The sequence below is a fragment of the Taudactylus pleione genome, unplaced genomic scaffold (genome assembly GCF_031769625.1).
Source record: "Taudactylus pleione unplaced genomic scaffold, aTauple2 ptg000788l, whole genome shotgun sequence".
In the NCBI taxonomy this organism is placed as follows: domain Eukaryota; kingdom Metazoa; phylum Chordata; class Amphibia; order Anura; family Myobatrachidae; genus Taudactylus; species Taudactylus pleione.
In genome coordinates, this window is record NW_028285190.1 from 6,352,799 (window position 1) to 6,376,680 (window position 23,882).

The window sequence follows — 23,882 nt, forward strand, 5'->3', positions numbered from 1 at the left end:
TGGCATACAAAATGTGTTTAACATTATGTAAAAACTTGAGGTCTGTTTTGGTGTTTTCTTACCTGTGATTAATCATAACCACTTTTGTGTCTTCTCATAGAATTTGATCGCCATGAGATTCAGATATATGAAGAGGTAGCTCGCATGCCTCCATTTCAAAGGAAGACACTTGTTTTAATAGGAGCCCAAGGAGTGGGACGTAGAAGTTTAAAAAACAGGCTTATTGTCATCAATCCAACCCAGTTTGGAACAACTGTTCCCTGTAAGTTCTAAATGTTTAGTATACTTAAACATGATAGATGGATGGATTGGGGTGATCATATCATATTTCACATTAGAAACTTATAGGTCAATTTAATTTTTTTAATTGAAGCTCCTTTTTACTACGTGATATTACCATATATCACACATTAAAGGCCGTTTTATAAATTTCTTTTTTTAATCAAATGTATTTTTAGCAATGTAACACAATATAGTATTTTTTAGGAGACAGGCACTAATAAATAATTGTTCAATATCGACCAATATGGTCTCAATAATATAAAAGATTCCTTATAAGCTGCTAGTCCAAAAGAGAGGATTATTGCTTCACCTTTCGCACATAGAAATACACAAAAAAACACTGCTTTGTATAGCGAGCCTTAAGATCAATACAAAATAAATGTTGGACAATGAATATATTCACAAGAGACCATTAGTGGAAGCTTAAGAAAAAACATATACAATATTTATTGGCGTATAACAAAATATGTATTCAACAATAGCAGGGTGGGGAACTTTTTTCTGCCAAGAGCCATATGGATATTTATAACATCATTCTCAGGCCCGGTGCAAGGCCATGGCCACTTTGTGTGACATCACGTGGAGGGGCCACAGTCGCTGGTGATTACAGCAATGTCCAGAGCATCCCGAGGATGCTCCGGGGAGATGTAAGAGCAGCGGTGTGACCGTCTGAAGCGTCCTAAGGACGCTCCAGGTGGCACTGCTGCATAGATTCTGGGTGCAGGGTTCCATTCCATGCACAGGAAAAGGAAAAGAAATTGCAGATGCGCTATGCGATCATTACTGTTCAAATTTAGATGTACATTGTAATTATATATATATATATATACATACATACATACATACACTGTAACAAGCGGCACTCCCGGACTTGAAAATCTAATTAGCTGAAGTGTATTGCATGCCACAAGGATGCCGACATTTCAGGGCCGCGCAGGACCCTTTTCTCAAGGCTAGGCAATGCAGAAGTTTACATAGACATAACAAAATAGTGATTACTATATACGCTTACCTTTTATAGATCTGAAATCCTCCTTACGCGCTGCAGCAGGCCGGGGCAGGCAGTGAGCGGGGCAGCCATGCACACGGCTAGGCTGACCCCCTCTGATGACGTCATATCGACTCACACATCGACTTCGCTGTCTTCCAGGCCCACTGTCAGCTGTACAAAATTATACATATTCTAAATTAAAAACATATTAACCACCTGGCTCATCGCACTACTGTTACAAGTTAGCAAAACAATGTGGACACAGTATTATCTCTCCAAGTTAGCTATATGATTTACTAAATCAAAGTAATCCAGTGCAATGTAATCTATTATTAAGGTCCACAGTCAGAAAGAAAATTACGGATATAGACAAAATAGACTGGATATAAATAAGCATCAATGTTCAAAAATATCATTAGATAATATCACATTCTATATAGATCTTCAATTTACATAAAGCCATGAAGAGGTAATTTTTCATTCAATCTCGTAGGATGAATGGTACCAAGTCTATGGATCCAAGACGCTTAAAGTCTCAACAATTGCCCCTCTCTATCTCTCTCCCGCCCCCCGTATTGACAGGGACATGATCGATGATCAAATGTTTGAACGATGTTAATGGGTGCATGGTTTGTAAGAAGTGTCTTGCGACTGGTTGGTCCGCTGTTTGTTTGGACAATGCTGCTTTAATAGCGGAGCGGTGTAGTGCCATCCGCTCCCTCACCATCCTGATAGTTTTGCCCACGTAATAATATCCACAAGGGCATATGATTAAATACACAACATAGGTCGAAGTGCAGGTGAGCACATGATTGATATGGTAAGTTTGCTCCCGGTGTGGATGTTTGAAAGTGGAGCCCGTGAGCATATGTTTGCAAGTTGTACATTTAGTACATCTATAGCAACCTGGTGCCCGAGTACGGAAAAATTGGCTTTCTTTTTTGTCAATATTGAAACCAGTGATGTCCGTATGGACCACAAAGTCCTTTATATTCTTGCCCCTCGTATAACAAGTCATGGGACGCTTTCCCTTAAAACATTGTAGATCTTTATCTGATGTTACTAGGGGTCATAATGCCCTAGTTGCCCTGTTCCTAGTCTGCTGGTTTGGTACTCCAGTTTCCAGGGAATTACCTCTTTATTCATATCAGAGGTAGTTAGCATATCATTGGCCAATGATACTGGCCTGCCCACCAACGTCAAGGTCACCTCGTCGAGCAGGTCCCTAACACTCTGGGGTTCACATCTGGGGCGCAGGGCACCCAAAAAAACAGCCCAGCCAGGGACTACCCCCAGGGCATCACACATAAAAAAGGGGTGACAGTGAAGTGTTATAAAGTATCAGGTGTGTGAAGATAGCTAATGAGTGTTGAAATAGTTTCAAAAGTAAAAAAAAATGTGTGAAAAAATACATGAATAATAAACAAACGTAAAGAGTGATATAAAAAGTGACTATGTGTATTAAGTAGTGATGCCCTGAAGAGGCCCAGCCAGAACAGCTCAGGGGGTCCCACGCCCAAACGCTCACCCCAAATAAACTGACACTATATAAATATAGATAGGACTTACTTTGGATTATGCCTGGTACCAAGTGCAGTCAGGTGCTAGTTCAGGTGTGTGTATGGATACACATAACATAGAGTTTGGGGAATGGGTCATCTAGAGCCTGCACATCTCTAGTTTTCATACAACACAATTTAAAAAGATTTAAAAAAAACAAAGCCAAAAACTTATAGATAAATAACTAACCTATGACTGAGACACATTTGTAATTCAGAAAGTGTCATGTAGACATCAACACGGGTTATTGTTATTGGCTGAGATCATATAATTAGCAGGCATAGTTCACATCAGATGGTTTCATCAAACTACTTATTGGATATAAGCGTTTTCTATTACTGGTTGTTTTGTTTTTCACATTTGTAACCAACAAAGTCTTAATGCTTTCTTTAGCAATCATACATTAAGATTCTGTGATTTGCCTTTTTTGATCTATTTAAAATTCAATTATTTACTTTAAGAGATGTAAAGTGTATTTGCCTGTATGTATGCGCATATAAAGGGTATATTCTAAGCCTGCAAATGAAGTAAATACAAAGGGAATACTAATAAATCTAAAAGTCAGACCTCTGCAAACAATGTGTAGTTCCATGCACCTCATGACCAGTAGACTTGTCTTAATGGCTAATTGAGAATCCATGTTGCCTAAACTGTTACAGTATAGCTGCCCTTCTATCGTTGTTTGTGGTCATTAAATGAGCGCAAGGCAGAGAATAAGTCAAAACCTGTTTGAAAATGTGGTTGGCAAATGACCATTGTTGGAAGTGTGTATGGAGTAGGGATGTGCAGGCTCGGATAGGTTCGAGTTTGCACGTTATCAAAAGTCCAGGAATGATGATGTTCGTCCATGCAAGATGACGTTTTGCCTCTTTCTGAGTTCCGTTTTTTTGGAGGGAAAAATCCGAACTCCACGTGCAAACTCGAACCTATCCGAGCCTGCACATCCCTAGTATGGAGCCATGTTTTCCTAGTGGTTATCTGGTTTGGTCAATCAAGTGGCTCTTGAATTGCCAGCATTAGTTGAATATCCAATTGAAACCTATATGAAGTCTAGCATCCATACACATTAGTTGTTTTAAGTGGAACATATTTTTGGCAAAAACCTTTTAACCGCTATTCCAAGTAAACAAAGAGTAGGGAAATTCAAAACTATCCCATGTGAAAGAATAAAAAGGCTTCCAACTTTGGGCCTTATCCATGCCACCGCAGAAAAAAGAATAGATTCGAAGGACTCATCAATGATAAATCATTTAAAGAACATATTAATCTCCTGTACATATGTAGGTGTAATTCATTATTTTATTTAGTTTTTTTTAAATTGTAATAAAATAAGGTGAATCCCCAAGGGCACAAGTCTACTGATAACTGTGTTCAACTGCGTGTCAAAAAATGGTTTATGTTGATTATATTTCTTGCCCAGTTATGTCTCTGACAATGAAAAACAAAGGCTGGGGTATATAGTAAGGCTATGGATGGTGTGATAGAGGCCTGAAACACACACTGATGCATTAAGTTAACTTTTTAACAAGTATTAATGTCTCAACAGTATTTGTTTTGCAACTTCATATTTTTTACTGCAAGTAAATTCAAAAAATATTGTACATGATACTTCTGTGTTTCCTGAAAATAAACATTCTTACAAGTTATAAAGTTACCCCAGTGTCATATAGTGTTCAATGTGTTAAAGTTCCCGAATAAAAGCATTTGGTAGAACAGATGGAAGGATAGACTTTACACAATTGGATTGTCATAAAATGATTTTAGGTTTCCTACAGTTTGCTAAATAGTGATTCATGCAACCCTGGGGAATCGTACCGTTTTTATCAATGAAGTAAACAAAAATGGCTTAAAATACTAAAAGCCTTGAAATATTTTCGCTAAAAGACACTAATGCGGCCCATACACGGTGCGATTTTTTTTTTTTTATACGATGTGCACGATTTCGATCAATCGTGCACATCGTGTGTTGTTTCAGTGTCCAATACGATGCCGATGCGCGTCCCCGGACTCGTCTAGTTGGATCGTAGATCTTAGTGCAAAACAGTAAGATCTACGATCTGGAGCACAATTTTAATACACTTCTATGCATCGTATTGGAAGATCGTAACGATCAATCGTACAGCATTTGACCACATCGTATGAAGAATTTCAAGGGTAATCGTACTACACATCTTACCAACTTATCATCGCACCGTGTATGGGGCCCTTGAGGAAGCATTTCAGTTTGGTGGAATGTGCCGTGGCTGCGCACATATTCGCCATATGTGGTAGCTTCAACATCATTACATTTCCTGCGCATCTCCAGTGGGTGCGAGGAAAAACTAGCAGTGTTGTTGACCAGGACATGCCAATCTAGAATGGCACATCGCTGCCATCCTGTTTAATTGAATCACCTCTAGGAATACCTAGTGCTTCAAATTTTAAAAGAAAACTTTTGATAAGAATGATGCAGTCTTCCAGATTGTTACATGAGTGATTTCCGCAGCACTGTTTATTGATGCCTATAACTTGGTAACCGTGTGCCAGCTTGTAGCACTGTCATACTACTTTAGTGTACTCTAGCATTCTCTACATCTTTTCAGCCTTATGATTTTTGGAGAATCTGACAAGCAAACAAAATCAACAGTTTAAATCTTTTACAGTCACTTCACGCAAGCCAAGAGAAGATGAAAAAGATGGCCATGCATACAGATTTGTATCCAGATCGGAAATGGAAGCTGATGTGAAAGCTGGCAGATATTTGGAACATGGAGAGTATGAAGGCAATCTCTATGGCACAAAAATAGATTCCATTCATGAAGTTGTAATGGCTGGACGGACATGTATATTAGACGTAAATCCCCAGGTAATGATTGATTTTTTTTTTTTTAATTTATTATTTTTATTTTTTTTTTCTAGCATATTTTATTATTTTCTTTACTCTGCAATTCAGAGCGATTTCATAGAATTAGCTTAAACTACTATTTTTGTACCAGTCATCCGCCAGGGTCGCTAGCTGTTAACCCAGCAGTGCCCCTCCCCGGAATCCCATCTTCTTCTTTTCCTCTCTCACTAATCCAGTCTCTCTCCTCCCACTCCCAGGTCCGCATATCTCTGTACACTCCCCCCTCCTCTTTCTTCCACACAGTTTGTTAAAGAGCGGTCCTAGCTATTACTATTCACCACCCTTCTTTTGCTACACACACAGCCCAGCAATTTGTAATTATTTAAATCTACTAAAATAATTAGTGAAATAATTGTCATACACACATGTATTATAATGCAAAGTCTGGGCAGTCTACACCAAGAGACAGACAACTTTTGGTTCTACAGGCATCTGCGCTGCCTGCCAGGCATTCTAGTTTAGTGACCACAGAATACATATGTCAAACAGCCAAACGTTTTGTACAATAATTGAGTATTTAAGTTCATGTCACTTATAAAACATTTAGCAATTCATGGTAGAAATTGTAGTTTCTCTTCAGCTGGAGAATAGCAGAAGCCAGGAACATGTGGGAAATGGTGCCGCGTCCCATCTGTCCGGGGCGCTGTACGAGAAGTAGCTGTCATTGGTGACCGTGAAAGGGGGCTGCTTTGAGTGAGAAACGCACAAAGGGCACATTTTCTTCCCTAAAACGCAATTCAGAGTCGGGCAATTTAGAATATTATATAATAGATAATTAAGCAAATATTATAATGGTAATGCAACAATTTGACTTCATGTTTTTGCAGTTTATAGTTAGGATTACAGGAATCCACCCTCCGTGTATATGTTTGTGCACCCCCATTCTTCCTTTTTTGTTGCACCACATATACTATGTCTGCTATTTTAAAACTCTTGTCATCTGATTCAAAGCTCAGAATCCGTAGTAGTAGACAGTGTATGTAACCATTAAGGCGAGGTGCTAATTAAGTGACCTGTGCTTAAGCATGAATATCCTTAAATCCTCAATGTGGGGGAACCTTGAGGACTGAGGACCTCATTCAGAGCCGCTCACTCTGAATGAGGGCGGCCACATCTCTAAAAAAGAGCCGGCCTCCTGGCCGCTCGCTAAGCTGTGGGTGATCACCCACAGCTTTAGCGAGCGGCCAGGTTGATGGTCGCAATAGTAAAGACCATCGCGACCATCGGGGCTTGCGACGAGACCCTTGTGGTAGGGTCTCGTCTGCCGCAAGCACCAGAGAGCTTCTGGCTCTAATAGAGCCGGAAGCTCTCCCACTGACATCACTGGTGATGTCAGTGGGGACGCCCACAAACGGCAGTCGTTCGTGTGGGAACGCCTTCCGTTTGTGAAGCCACCCCCCCCCCGCCATGCCTACAAAACAGGGCGAGCTGTCGATCACCATCAACAGCCGCCCCTTTTGTAGTGAGCCCCAGAGCGATAGAATGTCTCTCTCGCTCTGCGGCTTGCGCACCGCAGTGCGGCCGCTACGCGTGCGCAGAGCCCAACATCGACCCGCTTGTGAGCGGGTCTGAATGAGACCCTGAGTGTGGGAGCCAATACATTAATCAATAGCAAGTAAAGTTTCCCATATGAACTGTTGGGATTGTAAGGGCATATAGGACCTGTCACAGCTGTACCATTATTCTGCAATCCCTGTGCTATTAATGTTTTCCCAGTGACATCAGGGAGAGAGGGTCTTATATAACCCTTCCCTCACAATTCAAATGATTCACAAGAATACAAGTGTGAACTGATATTCATCTATCAATCCATCAGACAGCACTAAAGGTCTAATTCTAATGTTTGAGTTTTAATTAAAAACGTAGTTTATGGATGTGTTTGTGTATAAGATATCGTGCCAATCGTACACGCAGCACCCTGCCCATACACTTTCACCAACATTTTGTGCATCTCCTTTGCCGATTTACCCAATTTGAAGCAGAACTTAATGTTGTTGCTCCATTGCTGTTTGACGTACACTGTTCGGGACACTATATATAATTGTGTGTGTATATTTTTCCTCTTACAGTATTTTCTCTAGTCTATTCTGTTCTTCTGTATATTGGTAACTAGAACAGACACCATATGGCTTATGTTTTCTAGGTGCCAGCAATCTGCTACTGTGTCATTGTAGTTATTAATTACTGCAATACATTGTGTGCTGCTGAAACAAACCTTGACTTTACTTTTCTATAGGCATTAAAAGTACTAAGGACTTCTGAATTTATGCCGTATGTAGTATTCATTGCTGCTCCAGAGCTAGAGACACTGCGTGCCATGCACAAAGCAGTCGTGGATGCTGGAATCACTACAAAGCTGCTCACTGTAAGTAACTCTTTGGGTCACTCCTAGCAGATGATCACCACTCTTTTGTTTTAGTACAAGGCAACACCCTGAAGAGGCCCACATATCTAAACCAAACTAAAGTTCAATTAATATGTTCACCAGATACAACTATTTTGTACTTAACAAAATGTTTTAGAAGATTGGTCATCACATTATATTAAGTTGGCTATATATATTGTTTTTATGCATGTATTATATTAGAGGGTGCTTGAGCAATGCTAATCTGCAGATGGTTATTCTGTAGTTCAGTAGCTGTATTTAACTGTGATCAAACTGACATGATATGCGGCTCACTTCCTATAAACCTCTCCTTTTGTGTCCTCTGATAAAGTGTTCTGAACAATTACTTATATTAAACTCTGATTTATAGTCTTGACACAGTTAGTATGACAATGTGACATTGTAGCCATTTCTGTGTCCTACCCATCATTGTGTCCTCATGCAACCTCAGTACCTGTAGAGCGGGTCTTGCTGAAATGTTATCTTTCAGACATTCTAAACTGATTCTATGGATACTCTGCAGCATTTCTTTTCTTAAAGCTGGATGATGTGCAAACGACACGATGGTTGTTCCGATTTCCGTTCATCCCCAGAACAAACAATACAGTGCGTACACACTATGCAATCCTCTAAACGATGGCACAATTTATCATATAGTTGGATCGCATACGATTAATCATTCCTCCGGTAAACACTAATGGCCGGCGGTTCGACACTGGAACAGATCCCGGCAGCGGCAGCCCGACAGCGCTGGAAATCCCGATCGTCCCTAGGTAAGTATTAACTAACCTAACCTTACCCCCCTAACCCTCACCCTCCCTTAGGGGTGCCTAACCCTAATCCCCCCTCTTAAGTACCTAAACCTAACCCCCCCCCTTCCCCGCTGCCTAAACCTAAGTCCCACGGAGGGGTGCCAACCCTAACCTACCCCCGTGGGTGCCTAACCCAAACCCTGTGCAGTACAACTGATGAGAAGATGCGAGGAACGACGCACCAGAGCATGCTAATGTGCGTACACATTAGACCACAGGTTCTCAAACTCTGTCCTCAGGACCCCACACAGTGCATGTTTTCCAGGTCTCCTCACAATCACAAGTGAAATAATTCGCTTCACCTGTGGATCTTTTAAAATGTGTCAGTGAGTAATGAATACACCTGTGCTCCTGCTGGGTGACCTGGAAAACGTGACCTGTGTGGGGTCCTGAGGAACGAGTTTGAGAACCACTGCACTAGACGATGTGGACGATATGTCCTTCCAATTCCAATATATTGTCTAGTGTGTATGCAACTTTAGTTGCATCATGGATTATTTAGCAAATATGAGAATTACCCTATTTGGTCTGTGTCTGGCCTGGAGGCTTCATCTAGACAAAGGGCCGGATTCAATTAGCCTCATAGCCGTGCCCGTGGCTATTCAATTGTAGCCAGCGATAAGCCCACATGCTGCACTCAACGCGTATTTCTGTTCACGTCCTTCTGAGGCTCGCAGAGAAATCTGCGTTAAGTAGGGCTTTTTGCCCTTATTGCAGCTACCAAATCTATTTAATTGAATAGCTTTGGCTTAAAAGTCAAAGGTTAGGGATGTGCAGGCTCGGTTTTACTCGGTTCTTATCGCCACTTTACCGCAAATTCGGATTGATTATATTGGCTATCCAAAACACATGATAGGCGATAGCCAATGAAAAGATCCGAGTAAATCCGAGTAAAACCGAACCCGCTCACCCCTAGTTACAACCCTTTTCCTCCCGCGGCAAGGTATCAATCCTAATTGAATCCAGCCCAAAGTGTTGTTGACCCTCTTTGAAGCCCAGTAATGTGCACCTTCCCTCATGTTTTTTAATATACAATATTAATCTACAATCTGGTGCCCCCTAAGGGGTATTGCGCCCCCACAGATACTATACAGTCGAAAGAGGCGGCACTCAGAGACTGAGGAATATAGTGAAAAAAAGACCCTCTCTAGGGTGTCTTTAATGTGACAAACAGGTCAACGTTTCGGGGACCGCATCCCCTTTATCAAGACAACATGATTGTCTTGTCATGATTGAGTGTTGTCTTGATAATATATATATATATATATATATATATATATATATATAAATATATATATAAATATAATAACAGAAAACTCAGGACTCACCATTTTTAAATCACTCACAATAATACATAAATAATGGGGGTTTGGTTCATGGATTGATCAATGCATTTAAGCCTGCAGCCCTCATCACAGGACCCCATTTCTCTGCAGGTCCTACACTATCTGTCATACTTATGGAAACCTGATCGCTGCTATCACAGTTTAAACTGAAAACATGTTAACTGGTTTAAAGCTCACCTGCCAACTAACTTATGGCTTTTCAAGGCAGTCACCAAACAGCTTCTATCATACTACCAAAAAGTCAGCTGACACAGGTTAATATAAATGAGCTTGCACAGGGGTGCATGAGAAAGCTATGATCACAAAGGATTAATGAAAAATTTACCAAATAAACAAAGTAAAAAATCAACTGCACTCGCCATTTGAAGGCCTGGGGTGCAAAGTGTTGATTTGATTACCATAAGTATGACGGATAGTGTTGGACCTGCAGAGAAATGGGGTCCCGTGATGTGAGCTGCAGGCTTAAATGCATTGATCAATCCATGAACCAAACCCCCATTATTTATGTATTATTTTGAGTTATTTAAAAATGGTGAGTGCTGAGTTTTCTGTTTTTATTTACTTAAGCAAAGTTGCCACAGGCCTCTTTGCACCCCAAATCTGGGAGTGGTGAGTGCAGTGGATTTTTGAATATATATATATATTTTCAACATTTCAGGGTGCAGACCCTTTTGATAAAACGTTGATCTATTCCTCCGTCTGGGAGTATTTTATGTGACTGATTTCTGACCCTGAGTGCCATATATATACAGTCCAAAATGCCCGGCACTCCTGCAGCTAGTTGTCCCGTTGCCCTTCCTCAATGAAAATATGTTATCTTTATCAAGACGATAAAGGAGTTAGGTCTCTGAAACTTTGACTTCAAGCTGCGTGCTGTCCCACTAATGTGCGTATAGGAGTGACCTCTAGGACTATTAGCGCATCAGCCATATAGCTTCTTTGAACTAGTCTATATGTTCGTATACAGTTAGGTACCTACAAAGCATTAGAACACTGTGTATTGGTCCATTCCACAAGTGGACAGAAGATGTTGACCCATGCCACCTGGATAGCTTCCACAGCTCCCTGATATTTGTAGGTTCCGGATCTTGGGTGCAAATAGACCTCTCCACCACGTCCCATAAATGCTTGATTGGTTTCATGTCAGATGAACGTGGCGGCCCCACCATTTGTTAGAACTCTCTGGAATGCTCCTCAAAACAATTCTGGACAACTTGGGACCAATGACACAGTGCATTATCCTGCTGGAATATTCATCGTTGTGGGGGTACATAAAGTCCATGGAGGGTTGCAAATGCTTAGCAAGCAAAGCAACATAAGTTACTGGCCAATGACTTGTTCACACGGACCCAACCCATTATTATTATTATTATTATTATTAGTTATTTATATAGCGCACACATATTACGCAGCACTTTACAGAGAGAATATTTGGCCATTCACATCAGTCCCATGCTACGTGAACACACCCCACAACATTATGGAACCACCACCACCTGCATGGTGCCTTGGTGACAACTGGGGTCCATGGCCTCATGAGGTCTGCGCCAAGCCCTTACATCATCCCGGAACAACTGGAACCGTGACTCTTTGGACCACTCCACATGTTGCCAGTCCTCCAGGGTCCAAATAGTGAAATCACAAGCCCAGGTGAGGCGCAGTGTGCGCTGTTTTCATTTTAATGGGCACTATGGTGGGTCTTCTGCTCACATATCCCATGGAAGCTAAAGAATGCTGTACTGACCTGATGGATATACTGTACCTCTGGTACCTGCTGCATTGAATGTGGATATGATTTGAGCCACAGACAATTCTGGCCAGATGCCGCTGATTCCAAGTATTAAGCACCAGAGGTTGGTCACTGCAATGTCGCACACCCACTATCAAGCCCCATTTGAACGCCTTGCCATGAGTAGCCTAGCCGGTATTCAAACTGACTCACCAGATCTGATGCAGATCTGGGCATTTCCAAGACGTCACAGGTACAGTGACGCCACCTACCATTACCTATAAATACTCCCTAATGAGCAGTGCATGATAAAATGCCCTCGATATTTACCAAGTTAAAGCTGACAACATACTGGAAGAATAAGTGTTAGTAACTGATCTATTATAGGAGGTGACGCAAAGATTAACAAGGGGCCATTAAATCCCAAAATGTAAATTTTCCAATATGAATGAGGTCTAAAGTACAGTGACATTTCACTGCAGCAGTTTTGAAAGGTACAGTATTACCTGCCAATTTTATTATTTTCCTTTATATAGTGCCGCAAGGCATCCGCAGCGCCTTATAATGTACATAAACTAGAACAGTGTGAACACAACAAAGTGACTTACAGTACAAAACATTGGAGAACAAGTAAATTGCTGCATCAGCAGCAGGACAGCCGAACCCAAAGGTTTGGTGCAGTTATTGACAGTGGGAAAATGATGGTATAAGCTTGGGAAGAAAAAAGATGGAAGAGGGCCCTGCTCAATAGAGCTTACAATCTAAAGGGGAATGGGAGACAGACAGACTGGTAACACAGAGGGGAGATAGTAGACCGATGAATTGCCTCTCATGTGTTAGGATAATAACTAATAATATGGCACTGCCCCTGTGTATGTGCTGCTTTTTCTACATTCATTTTGCCAGTGACCTTGTCACTTATGTTTTAATTGCTTGTAGGTGACAGGTCTGCTTTGTCCTAATTTGTCAGGTGTCATTTAAATGGTTATCTGTGAATGTCTTATCTTCCCTATTTATTCTTTCCTTTATCTATTAAGTCATGTGGCAAGCTGATTGCTGGCAGCGGCCTTTGTTCTCTTTTGTTGGCTCTTTTTTGAAACCTTTATACTGAGAACACACGTCTTTTTTTTCTCACGGATTTATTTTCTCAGTATGGTGTTTTGAGACTGATCCACTGAACCATGTTCCTGTTGCTCCCTTCTCTGTACAGTGCCAATCTGTGCTTGTATCCTTTTAATCTTTAAAGAAAAAAAAAAAAAACTGATGAAAATATTGTTACCTGTGTCTCTTTTGTATAAAAGCCCCCCAGCTGATATTATCTACTTTGGAGTGTGTAAAGAGAATGGCTGCACTCGTTTTCAGTACCATCTTTCCAGTACGCTTTGCTATTATGCTATAAATCCCCTTTCACTTTGCTGTAACTTGTATTCTTCATTTTTATTGTGGATTGCACATTTCCTTCAATAGCTTCCAATCAATTTCTCCTGCAGTTTCCTTGGGTCCTCTTGTCAGCATTATTGATGCGAGATTATCCTCTCGCAGAGGAAATGGTCTAATGGCATAATTCTGTTCTGACACAAATCTGGTTTTGGAAATAAGTTTGAAAAAGGGAGAAACATTTGTTTCTACTTCAGGGTCCATAGGGTATCCACAGGATACCTTGGGTATAGGTGATGACGTCAGGCATCGGGCACCATAGAGTTAAGTGTTCAGCCTCCCAGGATGCACTAGGGTCCCCCTTCTATACCCCGAGCCAAGGCATCTCAGTTTCGTTGGTGCCCGGCCGGAGTCTGATGCACCTGTTTAGAGGGGGGCTAAGGATAGCCCCTGAAGTTTCCTACAAGGCAGCTGTGGCTTCACATCTGGAGGTACATCATGGACAGTCACTCTTGACGTCCATGCTGTCTTCCCTACACCCCCGCCGGTACCAGAACGCCGGTATTGATCCGGGGATGCTGGTAGGCATCTGGGGTCACAGCTCGCGGTGACCCCAGATGTTTGGGACCATGGCCGGATTCAAGGGGGACAGCAGGTAAGCAGCGGGGTCCCGCGGTGGGTCCCCGCTGGAACATGGTCCAGAGTCCCCAGGCAGGGGGCTCCCTGGGGACTGGCTGCAGCGTGGAGCCAGGTTTCGGACCTGCACTTCCACTACCCCCCTGGGACAGCGGACCGCAGCTGAGCGGTAGCGCTGCAGCGTCCCAGGGGTTAAATGCATGCCAGGGGAGCGCGCCTTCCCTGTATACAGCCGGCGCCTCCCCCGCTGCACACAGCCGTCTCTGCACCTGCCGATTGGTCCTGTGGCAGCGCTCCTCCCCCAGGCCGGCCTCCTCTCTGCTCCTCGGTGGCCATCTTTATGGAAGCATGGTGAACGCTGCTGGAAGCTGCTGATCGGTGGCATCGTGGTCTGGGTCCCCCAGCGTACCTCTCCTCCTCCTTTGGAACAGGTCTGTGTATGCAGCGCTGAGTCCTACCAGGCCCTGTGTCTGCGTAGTTGAGGATCAGCGCTGATAGTGCAGGGATTGATTTCTTTGCATTGTATGTGACTGCTGCTAGCGTCTGCTGCCTGTACTTTCACTTTCTACTGTCAGCCTTTTCACTGTCCCTGATCTTCTTCTGCTAAAGCCCTTGCGGTGCGGTGATTGCAGGGCGGTTCTCTCACTATACTAACGCGTATCAGTGAGAGGGGTCACATACTTGCCATCATGTCTGAAAGTGATTTTCCTCTCCAGCTTCTGTGTACTACATGTAAGGTACCTATAGCGGAGGGGGAGGGTAGCGCGGAGGGGCTATGTCGGCCTTGTTTTTTATTGACGGGGCCAATTACTGTCACGGCTGCCACGTGGTCCTCGGTCCATAACTTTGTTGAGGTATTACGCGTTTGACACCTTTGCCTCTCAGGATGCTTCCTTCGGGCGGCGGATTCTCCTTTCAGCACAGGAGCGTCCCCACCCTTGAAGGATACTGCTTTGGGACATCCCCAAGGTATCCTGTGGATACCCTATGGACCCTGAAGTAGAAAATATGAGATATGGTAAGAACTTACCCTTGTTATCTCTATTTCTGCGAAGTCCATAGGGTTCCACAGGACTCCCGCCCTGTCGCACCTGTGCTGCAGATGGGCTTTACTTTGGTCACCGTTTTTTCCGTCTCCCTCTGGTGAGAATGTGATTCTTGTGTGTGTCCAGATCCTTTTTCTCTCTCCCTTCTCCTCCTCCGGCCTATCGCTTGGTACGTAACTGAGATGCCTTGGCTCGGGGGCGGAGTATAGGAGGGGGACCCTAGTGCATCCTGGGAGGCTGAAACTTAACTCTATGGTGCCCGATGCCTGACGTCATCACCTATACCCAAGGTATCCTGTGGAACCCTATGGACTTCGTAGAAATAGAGATAACAAGGGTAAGTTCTTACCATATCTCATATTTTTTAGATTGTAACATATGCTTTGCAAAGACATTTTGGGGGGCATTAAATTGTTTTTTGGGCGCCTTTAACTACTGGGTGCCCAACGGGGCAATTCAGTTGTTGCTCCCATAAGGCGCGAGTTCCGCTGGCGCCCACATTTCTGCTTGCAGCCTTCTGAGGTGACGAGCAGAAATGTGCAAACAGTCTGTGCCATTTGGCCGCCCTAACTAGGACTTTAAACGGATTAGCCACTTTACGTGGCTAAACCTTGCACTTTTGGGCACAACATGCTTGAAAAGTCATGGGCGCACAAAACAATTAAATGTCAGACCCTAATCTACTCTCAATTTAGATGAGCGATTGGGCACGAAATAACTATTGAATTCTCCCCTTTCAGTGCTTTAAACACCACAGGCAGCTATCACATAATGATGAGTCAGGCATCTAGAGATAAAACAATAATGATATTGTCTAAACTGTTTCAACTCTCTCCCCACTAATTCCCGAGTACACACTACATGATACGTCGTCCGATCCGGTGGATCGGACAACATATTGGGCACATCGGCCATTGTGTACCCGCTATGTCGCTGACTGTGTGTGCTCCCACTGGTCATCTGGGTTATCGCCTGTCGGACCTGCATGCCGAATGCAGCATGGCCCCCGATGTAGCTCCGTCACTGCTGGCATCGGCAGGTGTGTATGCACTTGCCAATGCCGGGTCCCGCTGCTCACGATATCGTGCTGGGTACACATCGTTTTAGTATGTACCCAGCTTAACACTCATTTCAGGAGAACATTGCTCTCTCCATAACCGGAATTCAATGAATACAGAAACATTTATAAAGTGCATTCCATTAAATGATATGTAGAAGCTGATAGGTTGCATTGGGCAACTTCTCCACTCTTTGGGAGGTTAAATACATCTCCCCCTTGGTCCCTGTTACGTCACGCTGACTTATGGAAGCTCTCCTAGGATCCATTCACCGATGTACAGTTGTCATTAGATTTCTGTGTATGGTAACAACACATTAAAGTGAACCATTTCCCCCCCTCCGGGTCAGCCACATTATGGTGACGGTGCAGCACAATCATGTTGCAGGTCTTCCATCCACTGAATCGATAACATATTCTGAAGAACGTATCAGAACTGTATGACTTTGTATGACGCATTCAGCAGGAACACTTACCCAATACCACTGAGATGACCTGTGTGCAGGGGGTGGCGAACCCCATAGCAACCGCTCCCACAGTAGCTACACTCCTACCGTGGAGTGATGAGTCTATGCAGATGGGCAGGATGTGATACTCAGAGTAGTTTGTTTGGGATGCTACATTTTGTCCTTTGTCAAATGAAACCTCTCTTTTATTTCTTCATTTATTTCCTGGCAACAGTGTACCCATGACCAGTGACGTAACTAGGGCAGGGCGAGCGGGGTTCGTGCCCTGGGCGCCGTTGGACCGGCGGCGCGGGGGGGCGCCGCCGGCCACGGTACCGGCCCGCCCGCCCTAGATAGCCAGTGTAGCGCCGACCGCAATGACTGCGGTCAGCGCTACACATTTGCACAGGACTGGCGCTAGGCTTCCAGCGCCGGTCCTGTGCTGCACGCCTGAGACCACACGCATCGCACATAACACACGCATCGCCGCCAGCGCTGACGGCGATGCGTGTGTTAAACAGCAGCCAATGAGAGTCAGATAGACTCTCATTGACTGCTGCAGCACCCACTGCAAGAGCCGGACTTCCGTCCGGCTCCTGCAGTGGGTAATGGGACTGACGTCAGGACGTCAGTCCCATAATGCTGAGCGCGCCAGCCCGGGCGGACTGGAGGGCGGGAGCGGCATCGGCATCGCGGACAGAAGTAGCGTGGAATCAGGTAAGTATATTTTTATATATATTTATTTATTTTTAAACCTATATGCACAACGGGGGAGGGGTTGGCTACTACTGGGGGGGACATCTACTGGGGGAGCCATTGGGAGGACCTCTACTGGGGACTACTACTCGGGGGGGGGCTACCACTGGGGGCATTCTAAAAGGGGCCTAGTATTACTAGAGGCACTGCACTCGGGGGACCACTAATGGGGGCAATAATAGGAAGGGCCACTACAGGGAACACTGGATAGGGGGGGGGTCACTACTGGGAGCCTGCATGGGAGGGGGGGACACTACTGCTGGGGGCACTATATAAGGGGCTTACTGCTAGGGGCACTGCGGGGACCACTACAGGGGGCACTAGATAGGGGGGATCACTACAGGGTGCCTGTATAAGGGGACCACTACTGGGAAAACTGCATGGGCGGGACTACTGTTGGGGGCACTATATAAAAGGGCACTGCATAAGGGGGGACTGCTTCTGGGGGCACTGCATAAGGGGGAACACTACGTGGGGCACTGCATTTGGGGGGGCTGCTTCTGGGGGCACTGAGTAAGGGGAACTAATTGGGGGCTGTATAAGAGGGACCACTACTGGGGATACTGTATAAGGGGCACTACTATGGGCCTGCATGAGAGGGACCACAACTGCATACTGGGGGTACTACTGGGGTTAAGGTGCATATGGATAGGAATGTTCAGTTTGAAAATAAAGGAGTGTGTCATGTTGACACGCCCCATTTTTAAGTGACCACGCCCATTTTTTGCCGCACACGCCTTCGGCGCGCGCACATGGGGGGGGGGGGGCGCTCCCTTTTCAAATTTGCCCTGGGCTCCAAATACCCTAGTTACACCACTGCCCATGACCCTTAAAATGTTTTGACTTTCAGGGACCTGATTAAAGCATGTAAATTGGAACATTGTAACACTACGGTTTAAGATGCATAAAGTGTAAAGATCAAAAGAAAAAAAAGTTTGATTTACAGCATTTTCCTTTCATGTAATTTGTATTTTACGTTACAGTTTCTACAACTGTACATGCATTGCCATGGTTTATCGTCAGTAAAAAAGAAATAGAACATCAAATATTTGGTGTAGTGCAATTCAACATAGACAATAGGAAACTGGATTTTAAGGCACTTTTCCTGCAGGAATTTTAACATTTCAAACAAAAAGAGACGTTCAAATGAACCCTTAGGGCGGCTTTCACCAAAATTTTTAGAACGGCAATAGAAATAATTGCCAAGCCAGGCTGATTTTTTATTTATTGCTATTTTGAATCGATCAGTCAAAGCCACCAATGCTCTTCGTCTTTCACAACCTACTGGTTAGTAAATACAGTATACCCATTAGTCCCAATATGACAGTGAATATAGCAGACCTCAAAGTATTTCACAACACTTGTTAACTATCAATTTATCTGTGGGGCTTTTAAGATGTTTCATATCCCTCATACCATTAAAAATCGGAGTAGTTCGGCTGCAAAAATATCAGACCTAATAGAGCAAATTTACAGTAGTAAGCATTGCAGCCTATTTGATGAACAACAATCTCCCCCTTCTAATTTTCAAATTTGTTATTAAAAAAATAGTGGGCATGTGAACGGAGCTCCTCGCTAATAATCCAATGACAGGGTTAGGGGGAACTTAACGTAATAAATAGTGTGGCTTAAAATACTCAGAATTGGAGCACACCCAGATTGAACTGTCCCATGTGCCAGATGCTGGCCAACAGGCTCTTATCAAAGAAAACCTTCCAAGGTATGCATACAAAAAGGTTGCACACAGGGTAACTGAGGGGTGTGTGTTTGACACAAGCACAGAAAATACCACAATGTTTCAGGAGTGGTCTCACTTCTTCAGGTGCACACAATTGATAACAATTAGTATTATTACTAGGGGTGAGCGGGTTCGGATTTCTGAAATCCGAACCGCCCCCAGCCCCCCCCGATCCGAGGCCGATCCGAGTCAGGCTCGACTTTTCCTGCCTGACTCGGATCTGAAATCGAGGCAAAACGTCATCATCCCGCCTTCCGGGTCTCGCGGGTTTTTGATCCTATATAAGGTACCCGCGTCGGCGTCATTTTCTCACTTGGCTGTGGACAGTGAAGAGGGAGGGTGGGAGTTAGGGCTGGCTGGGCTGTGTAGTGTAGTGTTGTGCTGTGCTGCTGTTGTCCATAGGGGCTGTGTCCACTCCAAAGTCCTGTGCAGTGTCCCAGTCCTAAAGGGGTGCTGTAGTGTTGTCCAGGGGGTGCTCTGTCCATCAGGGATGCTACCCCCAAGTGCAAAAAAAATTAATATTTTTTCTGTGTTTGTGAATTGTGTGCACAGTAGCCGCACGTGCATCAACAAAGTAGAGCCAAGCGTGCGCCTGTGTCATAAGTAAAGGGCCGGCTGGCTTGACCGTTAAAGGCTGCTGTAACCCCCAAAGTGCACTCCAAACAAAATAAAAAATATTTTCTGTGTTTGAGAATTGTGTTCACTGTGGCTGCACGTGCATCACCAAAGGAGCAGCGCCAAGCGTGCGCCTGTGTCCCATTAGTAAAGGGCCGGCTGGCTTGTCCGTTAAAGGGTGCTGTAACCCCCAAAGGGCACTCCAAACAAAATAAAAAAATATATTTTTTTGTGTTTGTGAATTGTGTGCGCAGTAGCAGCACGTGCATCAACAAAGTAGTGCCTAGCGTGCGCCTGTGTCATATGTAAAGGGCCGGCTGGCTTGTCCGGTAATGGGTGCTGTAACCCCCAAAGGGCACTCCAAACAAAATAAAAAATATTTTCTGTGTTTGTGAATTGTGTGCACTGTGGCTGCACGTGCATCAACAAAGGAGCAGCGCCAAGCGTGCGCCTGTGTCCCATAAGTAAAGGGCCGGCTGGCTCATTTCTTAAAGGGTGGTGTAACCCACAAAGTGCAATAGTGTCCAACAAAAATAAAAAATTATTTTCTGTGTTTGTGTGCGCCTTAGCCGCACGTATATATCAATACAACATAAATGGAGGACCAAACTTTCTCCGATAAAAATAAAATAGGGAAAGATCAAGAACCACTTCATCCTAGTGCTGTTGCTGCTGCTGGGAGTTGTTCATCATCCCAGAGAGGAAGTAGGAACACCACTACTTTTACTAAACAATTGACCCTCCAACAGTCCCTAGCGAGGAGGATGAAGTACGACAGCAGTCATCCTGAAGCAAAACGTATAACTGAGGCCTTGACTGCTATGTTGGTGTTAGACGTGCGTCCGGTATCCGCCATTAGTGCAGTGGGATTTAGACAATTGATGGAGGTAGTGTGTCCCCGGTTCCAAATCCCATCTAGATTCCACCTGCATCCTCAAAGCAACAGCGACAAGTGTGCGTCTGTCTGTTAAAGGGTGGTGTAACCCTCAAAGTGCGCTCCACAAACAATAAAAAAAATTATTTTTTTTTCTGTCTTTGTGAAATGTGTGGGCTGTAGCCGCACTTGCATCCTCAAAGCAGCAGCGACAAGCGTGCATCTGTCTGTTAAAGGATTACATCAGTGACAGTATCCAAGTAGGCATGTCAGACAGTCCGTACATGTACTGGCAGGAAAAAGAGGCAATTTGGAGGCCCCTGTACAAATTGGCTCTATTTTACCTGAGTTGCCCCCCCCCCTCCAGTGTGTACTCCGAAAGAGTGTTTAGTGCAGCCGGGAACCTTGTCAGCAAAAGGCGTAGGAGGTTGCTTCCAGAAAATGTGGAGAAGATGATATTCATAAAAATGAATTATCAACTCTTCCAGGGAGACCAGCCTCCAGAACATACAGAGGGACCTGTGGTGGTGGATTCCAGCGGGGACGAGTTAATAGTCTGTGAGGATGAGGATGTACACACCACTGAAGAGGGTGAGGAATCGGTGGATGAGGAGGATGAGGACGACATCTTGCCTCCGTAGAGCCAGTTTGTGCAGGGACAGATTAATTGCCAGCTTGTTTTGTGGGGGCCCAAACGAACCAATCATTTCAGCCACAGTCGTGTGGCAGACTCTGGCGCTGAAATGATTGGTTTGGTAAAGTGTGCATGTCCTGTTTATACAACATAAGGGTGGGCGGGAGGGCCCAAGGACAATTCCATCTTGCACCTCTTTTTTTTCCTTTGCATTATGTACTGTTTGGGGCCTAGTTTTTCAAACTGCCATCCTGTCTGCCACTGCAGTGCCACTCCTAGATGGGCCACGTGTTTGTGCCGCCCACTCGTGTCGCTTAGCATAGCCTTTTGGACATAAAAACATTATTGTGAGGTGTTCAGAATAGACTGAAAATGAGTGGAAATTAAGGATATTGAGTTTAATAATAGCATAGGAGCAGAAAAAACCAACACATTCTGTGATTTTAGCTGTTTTTATTCTTTTTTAAAAAAAAAAATACAGATCCAAAACACAAAAGCCAAAACACGGAAGGGTGGTTTTGGCAAAACCAATCCAGATCCAAAACACGAAGAAAGATCCAGATCCAAAACACGAAAAGTGGCCAGTGCACACCCCTAATTATTACTGTATTTTGTTACAGTATTCATAAGTTTCCATTTCAAAACTAAAAATTTAGTGATTTAGAAAAGGCATGAATACCAATCCAATGAAGTTGCTTCATTAATACCTTTTCGTATAGCATTAAAATAGAGGTTCATTTTGAAAAATTGTCATGTTCACTGTCAAACAACTTATTCTTATTAGTTACTTATATAGCACCAACGTATTCTAATTTGCTTTACAGACAAGACTGGGTAATAATAGACAGACGCAGAGGTACAAGGGCCCTGCTCGCAAGCAGACATTCTATAGGGAAATCATCTGTCTCTATTAATTGGGATTGTGTCACAAAATCCTACCCTCTCTCTATCCATCGGGACTGTGGGCCTGATTCAGCAAGCAATACACAGATGCAGGCACCCGTCCGCTAGGAGTATATGCTAATAAATGCATACGCACGCAGAATTAGCAGACGCCTAGCAAAACACAATACCTCCCACTTCCCTTAATGTGCGTTTTGTTATACCACACAAGACAGCGGAAACATTGATAACATTGAGAACCATCGAACACATTAGCATATTAGTGGTTGACCTGACTCCACGCAGGATGTGTGCTATTTCCTGCGTGTAACTAGATCTCAGACTATGGCCGTTGCCGCAAGGGTTTAATTATGCACGCCCCTAAAATGCTGTCTAAACGCACAGGCTCGCCTGCATTTGTCCGTCCACCCCCACAAAACTGCACTTCTGGTCAATCACTATTCTCTGGTTCTGCGTTGCCTCGGCACACGCAATAGCTAGTTCGCACACTGTGATGCATGCGCAGAGCTGAAACATCGGCCGAGTGCGTGCGTTCTCTCCTGTGCGTTCCTTGTTCCCTTCTGAATCAGGCTGTGTCCCATAATCCTGCCCTCTCTTGTGTGCTTTGGTACTGTGTCATGATATCCCACCTTCTCTGATTTGCAGGGCTGCGTCACAAAATCCTACCTTCTCTCTGTCCATCGGGACTGTGTCAGAAAATCCTACCCTCTCTCTCTCTCTATCCATCTGGACTGTCGCATAATCCTACCCTCTCTTGTGTGCTGTGGTACTGTTGCATGATATCCCATAATCTCTGATTTGCAGGACTGAGTCACAAAATCCTGCCCTCTCTTTTCTGCAGGACTGCGTCACAAAATCCTACCCTCTCTTTTCTGCAGGGCTGCGTCACAAAATCCTACCTTCTCTCTGTCCATCGGGACTGTGTCAGAAAATCCTACCCTACCTCTCTCTATCCATCTGGACTGTCACATAATCCTACCCTCTCTTGTGTGCTGTGGTACTGTGTCATGATATCCCATCATCTCTGATTTGCAGGACTGAGTCACAAAATCCTACCCTCTTTCTCTGTCCATCGGGACTGTTTCCCATAATCCTGCCCTCTCTTGTGTGCTGTGGTACTGTGTCGCGATATCCCACCCTCTCTGATCTGCAAGACTACGTCACAAAATCCTACCCTCTCTTTTCTGCAGGACTGCGTCACAAAATCCCATCCTCTCTCTGTTCTGTAACTTTGTTCTCTCAGTAACTTCTTGTTATTTTCGCTCCCAGGCTTGCATTCATTTCTAACACTTCCTCTCACCCAGCATCTTTTAGTTCATGTCCCCACCCCGGTTTCAAGTAATTTTGCTATAAGTGTGCTGCCACTATTGTCACTCCCTTGGTTGGAGACACTGCAATGGTCTCTATTTAAGAAGAGGCATCAAGAGGGGAACCTCTGAATTATTGCACCACTCATTGATTGGCTGAGACAGTCACTAAGCAGACATTACCTAACAATCACTGCTGCTCTGCAATAATATTACCTTCCAGATTATGCTGTGATTTCTAGTAGAGCTCTGGAGATGGAGTCTTCAATATGCTGTATGAGTAGACACCTGGGCCACTCTGCCACTAAAGACGGTTTCCTATATTTACCAACACCAGTGTTAAGCTGGCCATATACTCAAAGATGATCATTCATATACAGGTGATGCGCAACAGATTTGAATGATCCTTCAGTGTACAGATGTGTCCACATACATCTATCATCCATGCTCTACAAGTCGCTTCTGATTAAAATGATAGGTGGCATGCCTAAATTCTTTGTGTG

The 23,882-nt window shown here is 44.1% G+C and overlaps 1 protein-coding gene across 3 annotated transcripts in view; it reads left to right on the forward strand.

The window, feature by feature from the left end:
• Nucleotides 1-23,882, forward strand: part of PALS2 (protein associated with LIN7 2, MAGUK p55 family member) — a 224,062-nt gene that overhangs the window by 186,504 nt on the left and 13,676 nt on the right. For all 3 annotated transcript variants that reach the window (XM_088457818.1, XM_088457819.1, XM_088457817.1), the window contains exons 9-11: nucleotides 101-262; nucleotides 5,476-5,678; nucleotides 7,954-8,082. In XM_088457818.1, coding sequence (XP_088313944.1) covers nucleotides 101-262; nucleotides 5,476-5,678; nucleotides 7,954-8,082 — 494 coding nt within the window. The remainder of the gene's footprint in view (nucleotides 1-100; nucleotides 263-5,475; nucleotides 5,679-7,953; nucleotides 8,083-23,882) is intronic.